General features: G+C 41.3%; 1 protein-coding gene across 2 annotated transcripts in view; it reads right to left on the minus strand.

Annotated features, from left to right (window-relative positions):
- ipo8 (importin 8) overlaps positions 1-14,805 on the minus strand; it is a 57,839-nt gene that overhangs the window by 8,745 nt on the left and 34,289 nt on the right. For both annotated transcript variants that reach the window (XM_055024230.1, XM_055024229.1), the window contains exons 6-16: positions 13,060-13,149; positions 12,525-12,619; positions 12,354-12,438; positions 12,084-12,218; positions 8,315-8,414; positions 7,240-7,316; positions 3,137-3,253; positions 2,949-3,038; positions 2,655-2,820; positions 2,405-2,565; positions 1,690-1,815 (exon numbers count right to left, since the gene is read on the minus strand). In XM_055024230.1, the coding sequence (XP_054880205.1) occupies positions 1,690-1,815; positions 2,405-2,565; positions 2,655-2,820; positions 2,949-3,038; positions 3,137-3,253; positions 7,240-7,316; positions 8,315-8,414; positions 12,084-12,218; positions 12,354-12,438; positions 12,525-12,619; positions 13,060-13,149 (1,242 nt within the window). The remainder of the gene's footprint in view (positions 1-1,689; positions 1,816-2,404; positions 2,566-2,654; positions 2,821-2,948; positions 3,039-3,136; positions 3,254-7,239; positions 7,317-8,314; positions 8,415-12,083; positions 12,219-12,353; positions 12,439-12,524; positions 12,620-13,059; positions 13,150-14,805) is intronic.

Genomic DNA, 14,805 nt, shown 5'->3' on the forward strand with positions numbered 1-14,805 from the left:
TCATTACTTTATGGACAGAATTTCTTGGCAAGCCAAGGTGTTGTGGGGATCCGTTTTGGTGGCCTTAGGATTGCATCAGTGCTTTTTGTGGTCCTATTGGCTTCATCAGGACGTGATCTGCAGCTCTCGCTGGAGCGTTTCACAGTCGAGTGTGAAGCGGCCGGAATGGGGATCAGTGCCTCCAAGTCCGAGGCCATGGTCTTGAGCCGGAAAAGGATAGAGTGCCTTCTCCGGTTCTAGGGGGAAGTGCTGCCCCAAGTGGAGGAGTTCAAGTATCTTGGGATCTTGTTCATGAATGAGGGAAGAAGGGAGCGGGAGATCGACAGGCGGATTGGTGCAGCGTTTGCTGTGAAGCGGGCGCTGTACCAGTCCGTCGTGATGAAGCTCTTGATTTACCGGTTGATCTACGTTCCTACCCTCATGACCGAAAGAACGAGATCGCAGATACAAACGGCCGAAATGGGTTTTCTCCGTAGGGTGGCTGGGCTCTCCCTTAGAGATAAAGTGACAAGCTCAGTCATCCGGGAGGGACTCAGAGTAGAGCCGCTGCTCCTCCACATTGAGACGAGCCAGTTGAGGTGGCTCGGGCATCTGGTTAGGATGCCTCCTGGACGCCTCCCTGGAGAGGAGTTTCCGGCACATTTCACTGGGGAACACCCAGGATACGCTGCAGGGATTGTGTCTCCTGGCTGGCTTGAGAACCCCTTGGGATTCCCCTGGAAGTGGCTGGAATTCTGGGTCTCCCTTCTTAAGCTCCTAACCACATGACCCAACCCCGGATAAGCGGCCGATGATGGATGGACGGATGGACGGATGAATGGTGTAATTTGAGAATCGTATAGATGGGATGACAGGCTTCTAAAACTCAGGATTCTCACAGCTAGACCAAGAAAAATATCTGAGAATCGGGACAGAATAAAGATGTCTTACAATTATAAACAAATAAAAGAAATTTAAAAAATGGGGAAAACAACGTTTATTTAACTATAAGACACAAAAGCATAAAGAAACAACAAAAGTTAAAAATAGAAACATAATTTACAATGAAACATCATTCATATAAGGTGTAACATGTCCTGAAGCAGATGTACTGATGGTGCTTTATCAACTCCCTCGGCACCATCCCAGTGAGTTTGGTTCTTCCTCTATGTCTCCCTCGAATGAAGTATGCCTGGAAGCCTCCAAAAGGAAGCACACAGACAATCCAGATAAGATGCCCAAACCATCTCTGCTGACTCATCTTAATGTTTTAACTCCTTTCAGATGTCACTTTGTCTTTAAAACTGAACCCCAATTGGCACCCCAATTGTGCAAGTTAATTTGTACTGCTTCTGATTAAATAGTGAATGACTGAATAATGTGCTCATTTTAAATGTTGTTGTGCTTCATGACAAAAAAGGAATTCTGATTCTGATGGAAGATCAAATTCTCATCAAATTATGCAGCATAATTTGTAAATTTTGCAGCATAATTTGCAAATTCAGCAAATTCAAACTTTTTGAATTTGGTGAATTCAAAATGTGGTGAATTCACCAAAATTCACCACATTTTGGTGATTTTTTTTATTCACCAAAATGTGTTTGGTGAATAAAAAATGTTTAGTGTCAAAGATGAATATCCCTAAACAGTTTATGCTTTCTACATTTTTTTTACTGAGGATTGGTGGGTGTATGAGCCTGTGGGAGATACCTCTTTGTGGTCCTCCATGACAGTAAGGATGGTGTCTATTGTGCTAAGGATGCCCAGAGCCATCACAGTCTTGTCCTCATTCTCCTCATACTCTTCACTCTGCAGAACTCTGGTAAAGATCTCCGCCTGGTGGCAGAAAACACAAAGTCACGTTTGCACTATGTTAGAGAACATTTTCCTCCCATGTGTCTGCTCAGCTCCCTCTATTGTGACGCCACTCTTCAGAAAATGGCACACTGCCATGACAGAGTTGACAACTTATGCAGATGTCAACTTCTGTGAACTTCGTCAAAAAATCAAGACAGCTGGTAGCCTAATATTGCTTTTATGTATTTGATTTCAGTGTAAAAATGTTCATCGAGTGCTTCTCGGTTCGCTCCAGAAACAGACAAGAGGTAATCATTGTGAAGCCATAAGAATATAAAGGAATTACATTCTCCTCATTTATGTTTTAAAATGGACTCTTTTTATGATTTTAAGTGACCTAAAACAAGTTCATCAAATATTGATTCATGTATTTATACACCATAAATTGTGAGAGTTCTTAATTTTGCTTTATTTACTGAATTATGATGGAGAAAAAATTATTTGACTCAAATTAAATGGTTCTTCTCCACTATCTAGAGGCCAGATGCACTTCAAACAATGCTTGCAGTGCAGTGAGAGTTTGGTAGAGTTAGACAATGTCTAACACAGTTACAGAGCTTGTTCCTACCAAGTTTTGTGTCAAGTCCACTGCTATAGCAGCCATCTCCTGATTGTATTCACAAATCATCTTCTGAATGACGTTGGTAAGGTCATCATTCTCCGTCTCTCTGACCACATGTAGAAGCTCCTGCATCACCTGGCGAATGCATGGCCTGATGTACATTTTGGCTACACACAGAGCAGAGGTTGCAGTGTAAGGATTGTGCTTTTTCTTTTAACCATAAAACTTATCACATTCAAAATGTTGGTTAATGTACCTTGCTCCTGGTTGCTCACAAGTGTCTGCAAAGCAATGGCTGCCTCCACCTTAACAGGCATCTCTTTGTCCTCTATCAGATCTTGTCTGACCAGCTCCACTGCATTCCTAAGTACCAGCTCGTTATGGAAACACAGTGGGCTGAAGCAATGCAGCACCCAACATGACTGGTAGATCACAGCAAAAAAGTCCATGTTTGTATTAACCACTCACAGTATTTTTGAAAGACTAAGATCAGCTTTTCTAAAAAAACAAAGACAAGAAAACTGGGTGAATGGATGGGATTGTTACTCACCCTGGCTCGAAGGTAACCCATTGGAGAATTGAGCAGTGGAAACACATAGTTTTGTAGCATTGACTCCATCTGCTCCCTGTATATTCTCTTCTTTGAGATGAGATTTAACAAACAATATATCAAATATGTATATCAGAATTTACTCAATCATGTTTTCTAATGAGTGACAGAACTGGACTGCCATATACCTTTAATAAGAGCTCAGCAAGAGCTCCAATGCAGTGCAGTGCCCCATCCTTACTCCTGGGGTCAGTGGAGGGGTCTGCCAGGATTTTGTGGCAGAACGCCATCATCTGAGGGAGAATCTGACAAGCAGAAACCATCAACTTCAAGTTTTTGAAAACATGCAAAGTCAAACCTTTCTGGACGTCTTTATTCACGGATTAGGCCCAAAGTCTGTTTCCATTCATTATGGAAATAAAAGTAGTTTAATTTTCTATTTTTTATGATTGAGTTCAACTGCTATTTTTTCAAGGGAGAATACAACTTACATGACTTTAAGAAAAGAGAGTTAAATGTACAAGTTTAAATTTATTGTGGATTTTTTCAGATAAACAAACGAAGGACTTCCATCTACAAAGTATTCCCGGAAGTTTGTTTTCTATTATTCATGCTAAATTTTGACAGATTAGACTTGGTGTTCCTGAAGGCGACATACATGAGCCACTTTTATACAATATTAATATGATCATTTGAAAATAGACGGTCATTGACTGCTGGCTTTGTAGTGTTTGACTCTTTGGTTAAGCACTGGAACCTTATGGGCAACTATTTGTCAATTTCAAATGTCAGGTAATGTTTTAGTTTTTGTGTTTCTGCCTCTGTTTTACTTTCTGTAGCAACAACTGAGCATCTGTGATTCAAATAAACTGAACCTGAACAGAAAGAAACAGTCACTTCAGGCTGGAAATGTCGAAAAAACAAATTACAACAGAAAGTAGAAAGAATGAAGAGTAGGGTTGAAAAGAACAGAAGTTGAAGATATGGAGCCTGGAGCTGTACAGGTGTTGCCTTGAATACAGCTTCTGAGTAAAGTTTTACTTTTCTCAGCTTTATTAACAATGGAAGTTATTCTATGTTATGTGTTATATGAACTTTTCTAGAAAATGACACACATAATCTGAGCTACCAGTGTGACATTCATATCTGAATGACACTTTTTAAGCTGAAAAACAGGGCATGCAAATATCGGCGGGCTAATAATTTGCTGTGCCAAATATGCATCTCCTGCTAACTCAGATAAATAGAGGGTAAAAAAGAGCTCAGTTTTTCTTCTTAATCACACCTATTCTCTGAGCGACTACCGACTCGTCTTGTACATTCTGCGACTCCTTCTCATTCCCTGTGCCGTAGCAACTGCCATGCCAGCGTCTGTGCTGCTTTCTTCTCCTCTAAGGTCCACGCTTGTACATTTGAATTTTATTTTACTTTTTTATGATATCGATATGAGTTTCATATCAATATGAAACTCATCTGATGAGTTTCATATCAATATGACAATATTTGGGGGACATAGACAGGGCATGCTTATATCAGCAAGCTAAGAATTAGCTGTGGTAAAAAATGCATACCCCTCCTAGCTTGCACAAATAAAAAGTTAAGAGTGAAATTACTTTTCTACATAATCACACATGTTCTATGAACTCCTGGTATAAATTTCAATAGGATAATATTTGGGGAAAATAGATGGCGATCCTGGGACAGTCTCACAGAGGCCTGGTTGCCATGCACCACGCTACCAAGCCCTCTGACTGTCAAAGAAAAAATTTGTTTCTTACATATTTGCTAAAATTGTCAACTCCTCAGGCAGCCATCTTATTGTGGTGGAGGGGTTTGAGAGCCCCAATGACACTAGGAGCTATGCTGTCTGGGGCTTCATGCGCCTGGTAACCCAAAGCAGACAGGTCCTAGGTGAGGGACCAGACAAAGGGCAGCCTGAAGACCCCGATGATGAATAAGACCTTTGGATTTCATATTCGCCTGGACGCGGGTCAGAGGGGCCCCACTCTGGACACAAGCTGGGAGGTGGGGCATGTTGGGGTGCGCCTGGTGGCCGGGCTTTTACCCATGGAGCCCGGCCAGGCACAGCCCGAAGAGGATACATGAGTCCCCCCCACCCATGAGCCCAGTTGGATGATCAACTTTGTCATCATTTCATCGGATTTGCGGCCGTATGTCTTGGACACTCGGGTGAAGAGGAGTGCGGACCTGCCCACTGACCACTCCCTGGTGGTGAGTTGGCTCCGGTGGTGGGGGAGGATGCCGGTCAGACCTGGCAGGTCCAAACGTGTTGTCAGGGTCTGCTGGGAAAGTCTGACGGAATCCCCTATGAGACGAAGCTTTAACTCCCAACTCCAGCAGAACTTTGAACACGTCCCAGGGAGGTGGGGGCATTAAGTCTGAGTGGACCATGTTCTATGCCTCCACTGTCGAGGCAGCTTATCAGAGCTGTGGTCACAAGGTTGTCGGTGCCTGTCACGGTGGAAACCTCAAACCCGTTTGTGGACACCATTGGTGAGGGATGCTGTCAGGCTGAAGAAGGAGTCCTATCTGGCTTTTTAGGCCTGTGGAACTCTGGAAGCACTTGAAGAGTACCAACAGGCAAAGCAGCATGAGGCTCGGGTGGTTGCTGAGGCAAAAACTCGGGCGTGGGAGGAGTTTGGAGACGCCGTGGAGAAAGATTTCTGCAAGGCTTCGAGGCGATTCTGGTCCACCATCTGGCATCTCAGAGGGGGAAGCAGTACAGCACCAATAGTGGAGGTGGATTGCTGCTGACCGCGAAGTATTCTGCCGGTAGGAGGAAGTCTTGGAAGACCTCCTCAATCCCACCAATATGCTTTCCATTGAGGAAGCTGAGCCTGGGGACTCTGAGCATTGCTGGAAATAAGTCGGGCTCGTTTCTCGAATCTCTGGGGATGAGGTTACCAAGGTGATTAAAAAGCTCCTCTGTGGCAGGGCCCTGAGGTGGATGAAATTTTCCCGAGTTCCTTAAAGCGCTGGATATTGTAGGGTTGTGTTGGCTGACGCGACTCTGCAATATCGCATGGACTAGGGGGGCAATTTCCCTGGATTGTCAGACCGGGGTGGTGTTAGCCCTGTTCAAAAAGTGGGGTGTGCTCCAATTATAGAGGGATCACACTCTTAAGCCTTCCTGGCAAGGTCAATTCGGGGGTCCTGGAGAGGAGGGTCCGTTGGATAGTCAGACATTGGATTCAGAAAGAGCAGTGTGGTTTTCGTCCTGGTCGTGGAACACTGGACCAGCTCTACACCCTCAGCAGGGTCCTGGAGCATGGGAGTTCGCCCAGCTGGTTTGCATGTGTTTTGTGGACTTGGAGAAGGCATTTAACCGCGTCCCTCGGGGAGTCCTGTGGGGGGTTCTCCGAGAGTGTGGGGTACCGGGCCCTTTGATACGGACTGTCTGGTCCCAGTATGCCAGGTTTCAGTCTGGTCCGCATTGCTGGAAATAAGTCGGGCTCGTTTCCGGTGAGAGTAGAAACTGCCCTTTGTCACCAATTCTGTTCATTACTTTCATGGACAGAATTTCTAGGTGCAGCCAAGGTGTTGAGGGAATCCATTTTGGTGACCTTAGGATTGCATCTCTGTTTTTTGCGGGGGAATCTATTGGCTTCGTCAGGACGTGATCTGCAGCTCTCGCTGGAGCGATTCGCAGCACAGTGTGAAGCGGCCGGGATGAACATCAGTGCCTCCAAATCCGAAGCCATGGTCTTGAGCCGGAAAAGGGTAGAGTGCCTTCTCTGGGTCAAGGTGGATAATTTATGGGAAAAAAAGTAAAGCTCCACTTTCTCCCTTTGCTACTGTTGCAATCTAAAAAAAATTGCAAACTGCCAGTCAAAAAGAACCAATGAGAGATAGGAGGAAGGTTTTAATGCTGACAATCAATCCTGTGTAAATGCTGCTTACTGGAGCAGTGGCAATAAAACAACTACCGGCTGTAATCAGTCATTTCTGACAGAGTGGTGTATTTCTGCAGTTAGTACTGGGTGCAATGGAAGAAGGCACAGCTTGATTTTTCTTAATAGATTATCTGTTTTACACAATACTCTCAGAGTGACCGGTTCATCAGATATGTAAAGGACCTTTTTTTTTCATAAAAGTCACTTACTGTAGCTTTAACCAAGTATTCTTTGATCATGTATCTTTATTTTTCAGCACTTCCATTTCACTTTCAATATTGACTCTTCAGCTTTCTCTAAAAATCACTGAAAATGTATTTGGAGTTACTTCTTTAACCAGGTCAATATTTGCACCAAAAGCCCACAATGTTCCTGACCTCTTTTCTCTTGCGAGCAGCTTTACACAGGAGACTCTGTGCAGCGGTTGCTGGAAGGGAATGGTCGTCATAGATGTCTGCAATAAAAAAATACACAAGAAAAAAAAACAACCAGATCATCTCGAGACAGCAGAGCAGCAGGATCAAATCAAACTGAAAGTGTAACAAAACACATTTATTTTCTGAGGTTTAAACTTTTTTCCATTTTTATTTATTTTATTTCTTCATTTATTGAAGTATTTTTATCCATTACAATTGATTCTTTTGTTTTTGCCTTTTGAGATCTAAAAATCTAAAGGCCATTAAAATAAAATCTATTATTATTATTATTATTACTGATTTTGCTGTAAATAAAGACTCAAAGGATATGCTTACTGAATAAAAATACAAAGTTGAACCAAATTATGCTATAATTATATGCCATCAGTTAACATTAATGGTAAGTTTCAATAAACAAAATGATCAGATTTTAACATATTGTATCGGTGTCTTATAAGGATCATATTTTTACAGTGTTACGACTGGTGTCGTAATTATGCAAATATGAGTATGCAGGTGCCTGCCTCTGATTGGTTGACGGAAGATGACGGACGTCCTATTGGTGGTCTCCCGGAGGTGACGGATATAAAAGCTGAAGACCGCGCTTCCTGTGATCCATCCTCAGCTCATCTCAACCGGCTGCACTCTCTGTTTGTTTGTAAAATCATGTAAAGTCCTGGAGTTTGTAGGAGTGAGCTGCCGTTTATGTTTCATTAGTTTTTTCCTGTTTTTCTTAGTTAGGGAGGTAAGTTTTTGTCATTTGGTTTCTTTATGTCTTAGTAGGTAAGTTGGTTAATATTTAGTTTCCTTTTGTTTGTTGTTTTCGGCATTAGCTCACTCTGAAGTTAGCTATATGCTCCCCTGGTTATAACATCTCAGTATAAAATACATCTTTTCACAATAAATAACATTATAAAATGTTCAACTTCGTGTGTGTCAACCGCTTGAGATCAGAAGAGGATGGATCACTCGTGTTATGACCTGGACCCCTTGACGGATCGTAACAACAGTCAAGTCTCGAAGTTTGAACACTCACTGAACTTCATTCGAATGTACTCATAAGGGTCTTCCTGCCACAGCCTCTCATCCTCATCTCTGTAGCACATTAGAGGAAAGATGACCTCTTGGCATACAGTCTGAAAAAGATAAAGGTTGATATGGATCCTTACTAAACGCTGCATTCAGAACTGGGTCTTAAAGTAACAAAAAAAAAAAATGCTGAGCCTAGAGCCTTTTTGTGGTGATCATAGGAATGAAATTATAACATAATGTTTCATGTTTAATATAAATATTTTCTTTAAATGGACAGAAAAGTTTTGTAAAAGCACAACAAAGAAGGAAACGTCAAGTAACCATGACGTCAATGAGGTTCCAATTTGAGGTTCCATAAAAAGATTTATGTGCATACAGTGTTTCAAATTTAAATTAACGCTCAGGAGCTTACGCGGAAGAACGTAACCATGTTTTAAAAATTGAACCTTTGATAAAAATATTTAGAGATTTAGAGATCACAATGTGAAAGTGGATGTCAAAGCAACATTTGTGTTGTTGAGAACAATCATCTCACCTTAAAATTGAACAAAACAAAGAAGATGATTGTTGATTTCAGGAGGAACAGGATTAGATTAAACCATGTTTCCATTATGGGAGAAGAAGTGGAGGTGCTTGAGGAAAATAAATACCTCTCGGATAAGTCTGGAGACACAATAGTGAAGACAGAGCAGACTGTACTTCTTTGAGGAAGGTAAGATCCTTCAAGGTTTGCAGCAAGATGCTCCAGATCTTCTGTAAGTTTGTTGTTGAGAGTGTCATCTCTTCTTCTGTCTTCTGTTGGGGCAGCAGCAGCAGAGCCAGAGGCCCAAACAGGCTCTACAGCCTGACAAAGAAGGCTTGTTCTGTTCAAGGGACAACTGTGGAATCTCTGGAAATAGTGATGAAGGAGGATTCTTAATAGGATTAAGAAAATTATGGATAACACCGACCATCCTCTTCAAGAGACTACCATGGGAAGGCGGAGCATCTTCATTCAGAGGCTTCTTCAAATTTAGTGCAGTACAGACCACAGCACAAGACCTTTCTTGCCAACAGCCATCACGATCTTCAATAACTCTTTGAAGAATCTAAATTTATGAGTTACAACAACATCTAATTTCATTCCACCAGTTTCTGTCAAGCTGAAGTTGTTCCAATCCAGCAGCTTACTATCATCAGAGTGTGAATGTGGCAATGACTGATTTTATTGTGGGGTGTCTCAATGGTTTTGAAACACATTTCATGTCTTTATTGTTTAACCTATAGCTAATAAATGTAGTAATTTTTTTTTTACTGTTTTCAAAGCAAGTAAAGATAGCAAGTGTTTTGTTTATAATCAAAATATGGATAAGTATAAGGAAACTTACAAATATGTCTTTTATTTCCATAGAATTAAAATCTCAAATCACCATTGATTAAACAGAAAATCTTTGAAGAAATGATCAAAACTACTGGTGAGTGATATGATTTTATAAAAATTCAAACTGGTACATATGCCGTACTGCGGCCCTGCATTGTAGTCATGTCTGAACTAAGCAGCCAATTTGGGCCCTAAGTGGCTCCGATCCCCGAAAAAAGAAGAATCTAATAATGTTGAGCCAAAGGACATATACTAGATACTCCTGTTCAGACTAGACAAGTATAGATAAGTATCCTCTGACCTTTTCTGGGTTGGAAGAATAGAAGTCTCTCTACATAGAAATTTAACAAGTAATCTAAAAAGTATGATATTGGTCTAAATAAGTACTCCATAATTTCTAAAAAAAAATAATAAAATAAGCTAAGGAGTGAGCTAAAGACTTTAGCTCACCCTTATTATTCTACAATTTCAAAAAATACTGATAACCTGGAATAATCTACAAAAGTATAGTATTGGTCGAAATAGTGTTATCCACAGTTTAAAGTTGTTTCTCTGGATTCTAAGGTTGTTCTAATTCCTTTTCTGAGTTACAAGTGAGTACTCCAGTTTCTAAATAATAAAATGGGGATGAAATTAAAAGAGGAAAGGACACATTAGGGAACATAGCAATATTCAGACAACACAAAAGACAAAACAGACATGACTGAAGGCAGTGACATCACAGGGCCATAAAACCCCGTCACTCAGTACCCTGAAACAAGTCAGATGTAATGCTGTTATCAAGGCATATCCTTGGGAGCGCTCAGCTCCACAACTGCATGGATAACAGGAGAGGGTGAGGTGCGAAAGAGCACTATATTTACACACCTTCAAGGATATTAGAAATATGTCGCCCTTCCAAGGCAACACGGGAAAAGCCAATTCAGATACAGAATCTTTTAAGTTGGGTGATAGGTTTTTTTCTCAACCTACATAAAAAGAGAACCACAGACAACGTTTATGAGTTTTCAAGCAAGTCTTTTGCAAAAGGAGAAGACATAGCAAACCACTTCTTCAAAGTGTCTGCCATGCGTTCTGACTCTGCATCAGAACTGGTCTTTTATTACAAAGCATAGCAGGAAAGGAATGTGGGGGATGGACAAAGGAAGATCTATACACAGGCCATTTAAGGAGTATCCCAAGATAAGAAGCAGCTGCAGCTCCAAGGGGTAGACCTTAACTTTCAATCTCCCCTAAAGTCTCAATTATCCCCAATTATCCAAATTAGTTTGGCTGTTCCACTGAACCGAAACTATCAACTTCTCCAAGATTAATTCCATGTTAGTTTTGGAGTGAGTTTTGGAGTTCTCAGCTGGTGTGTGAGTCTCACCAAGACTTGCATCTCTGTTCACACCAACAGTCTGAGTGTTTGCAAGTTTGGCCAAATCCATCACAAATTCTCTGTCAGAGATGCAATAAATTTATAGCAGGTGTGTGAATAATATCATTGTCTTGACTGTTGATTGTGGCAATCCACATTATTAGCAGAAATGGAGGGCCCCAAAGCCAAATTTCATGGAGGCTTGGGCTGGCCCTAAACAGGCAGATACTGCAAAAACACTTCTAAAATACCAATAATTAAATGAATTATATATATATAAACACCAGAGAATAGAGGCCCAGATCTACCACACCAGACAAGACCCAAGGTGTAGGTTGTGCAAGGAGGCCCCTGAGACAGTCCAGCACATCACAGCAGGGTGCAAGATACTGGCAGGGAAAGCGTACATGGAACGACATAACCAAGTGGCAGGCATAGTGTACAGAAACATCTGTGCAGAATATGGACTGGAAACCCCGAGATCAAAGTGAGAAACACCCCCAAAAGAGGTGGAGAACGCCAGAGCTAAGATCCTTACTTCCAGAACAGAAAATTAATGGCGAACCAACCAGACATTGTCGTATGTAAACATCAGAGGAAAGTGTTGGGAAAAGAAAAGCGATTGCAACATCAGGAAAAAGGGACGAGAAACTGGAGAGAAATACCAGGGCCTCAGGGAAGAACTGGAGAGGGCCTGGAAGGTGAGGACCACAGTGGTGCCTGTGGTCATCGGGGCCCTCGGGGCAGTAACCCCCAAACTGGAGCAGTGGCTACAACAGATCCCAGGAACAACATCAGACATCTCAGTCCAGAAATGTGCAGCAGTCCTTGGCACAGCCAAGATACTGCGCAGAACCCTCAAGCTCCCAGGCCTCTGGTAGAGGACCCGAGCTCAGAGGATAAGAACCACCCGCGGAAATTTATATATAAAGAAGGAAATTTATATATATATTGCTTATGGTTATATTTGTATTTACTAATATTTGCATCAATAAAGTATATTATATTATATAACTTGAAAAAAAAAACATCCTCTGAGTAAGGTACATGTACCTGCATGTGTGGTTTCATCTGTTTCCATGTCAGTGAATGTGAAAGGCCCTGGTTGAAGTAGGTGAAGCACTGTTGCAAAACCCGAGCAGTAACATACTGACCCCGTCGGTGCTGGTCGACCACTTTCAGTAGGACCTGCATGATAAAAGAAAACCAGAACCATCATGGTTTATTTAACACAGCAAAAATGGTAGAAAATGAAAGACTTTGTGGTACAAAATTTCTCAAGGATCTATTAAGTGTTTGAGCATCTCAGTGACACAAGCTAACCTGTTGTATGCCTACTGCATAGGTCTTCAGAAAAAAATCTGCAAACTCCTGGTACTCCTTAGTCACATTGCCGGGGCTTCCATACCTGTGGTTAAAATCAAACAAGTGAGGATAACAGTTGCTTCATACTTTGTGCGAACTCTAACTCTGCTTTTCTGCTCTGAGATTTACCGCTCAAATAGTCTCGTGATGATGCGCAACGTCCACTTCTTACACTTCCACCAAGCCAGCTCTGGACGGTCATCCTCATCAACTTCCAAAGTCTCCTAACAAACACAGCCCACTGTAAGTTCAAGATGGATGACCTAAAAACTCTTCCTTCTGTGGCAGTGCATGAGTTTGTGCTGGCATTGCTAGCAAAAATGAATAGACTGTGTAAGATTATTCTTGTATGAGAATCATAATCAAATGTCCAGTTGTACTGTTACAAAAAAAAAACACCATTCACAAAACAAATTGCTTCAGAGTTTTGTACAGGTGACTGACATAAAAATAGATATTTGAGTACAATATAGTTTTCCTGCAACACTAACTTTTAACTTCTGCAGTGCTTTATTCACACTCATTGAATTATTCCACATTGTTCCATTGCGACTGCAACCAATCAGTCAGAATATTTACTATAATTTTGTCAAGTATCACCAATATAAATTTTTGTATAATTTACAATTTAAAGAGATAGCTTAAACTTCTTTCTTTGTCTTACTGCAGGTACGTCTCTGTCCACAATGGATCGCAGAATTTCCATCCACTGCGTCATCACAGTGTGGTTGATCAGCTGAAGGGGCAGCGAGTACTGTGGGACAGCATCAAGGTTAATACTATTACCTCATTACAAAACCCAAATTTTCTGCTGAACCAAAGATTATTCATTGCTATAAATTATTAGCAGACATTCCAATTTAATCCCACTGAAAATCTCTGATTCTAGTAAAAATCTAGTAAAAATAAACTGAAACCATTTCTACTACAAACTGAGTTAATTCAAATTCAATTCAAAACAGCCATCTTCCTAATACGTAGCCTCTTCACCAGGGGTTTGTATTCAGTGCAGAGAAAAACAAGATTATGGTCAGAGTTCCCCAGAGGAGGACTTTGTTTTGGGAAAAAAAGTCCTCCTCTGGTACTTTTCAGCTTTTTTGCAAATAACAGCTCTAACACAGTCCTGTGACTTTAATCAGTAATTTTAACTGAGAAATGGAAAACCTGAGTTTACACATACATTGTTTTCTTGGGTGGAGCAGCTGACAAACTGGTGAAATGTTGGCAGTGCTGAAGAGAGTGAGGAATGGTTAAAGTCAAATATTGCCACATATGCATTGGGGTGTTGTGTCTGTATGCTAGCAACAATGTAACTGATGACATCATGTGCGTTATTATTATGCGTTATAATTAGCACAACTGCTATAAATGCTGATGAAAATCTGAAAAGATGAATCTGTCGCAGATAAATATTTAACTTTTCACCAGCCCAGAATTAGAATCTTGAATCAGACTGTTATTTTCCGTGTTTTTATTTGAGTTTCTGTGAGTTTATTTTGAGTTCTGTGTCTTCTGTGTTATTCTGTGTTATTCGTCTTCCCCCTTGATTACTCCCAGGTGTGTCTCGTCTCATTGATTGCCCCCTGTGTATTTAATCCCACCTGTGTCCTTTGTTCCTTGTCGGATCCTTGTCATTGATTGTCGAAGTTTGTTGTTACTTGTCGTTGTTTTGTCGTCTCCAGTTGTGCTGTCCACCTGTTTGACCAGCTGCTACCGATGTGAGCCCTGACTTCCGCTCAGCCGTGCTGCCCGGCCACGGACTTGTTTGTTGACTGTGAGTTTTTGTTATCATTAAAACCTCCTTACTATCTACCTGGGTCTGGGTCTCCGAGCCTCTGCCTCACCACCACTTCGTGACAGACTCTATAATTTGTTTGTCTTGAAAGTCCGATTTCTTTGGGAGGCGAGAATATAAATTTGAATTCCAAAACAGACTAAAAAAATGAACTCTGATCTGCCTAAAAATCTAGGTCTCAATCCGGTTGAAGTGAATTTTTGCATGATTGAAAATATATCAAAAGCAGGAAGTGAACTACAGCGCAGGGCATTCTGTGTCAATACAACCATAACAAACAAGCATTTTTACCATTTGTGAAAAAAATGGCTCGTGGTCAGACATGGAGTGCTTTTATTATATTTATATGATAAAAGCCCTCATACAGATATGGTCAGAAAATATATCACAGCTACTTGCAACCACACATTTCTTCAAGCTAAGAAGTGTGAAAATGGACACAATGGGATTTCCCTCATATAGTTGCACAGTACCGCAGTAAGGTAAAAATTTCAGGAGACGCAAGGACAAGTTTTCTTGGTATGATGAACTAGATGCTACTCTTAACACTAGACCCAGGAGCAGCCCGCAACATGTTGTGGAGTCCTACCAAAAAGGACCTCCGCTCTATGTCTT

Source organism: Poeciliopsis prolifica, unplaced genomic scaffold (genome assembly GCF_027474105.1).
Source record: "Poeciliopsis prolifica strain line A6 unplaced genomic scaffold, Auburn_PproV2 SCAFFOLD117, whole genome shotgun sequence".
Classification (NCBI taxonomy): Eukaryota; Metazoa; Chordata; class Actinopteri; order Cyprinodontiformes; family Poeciliidae; genus Poeciliopsis; species Poeciliopsis prolifica.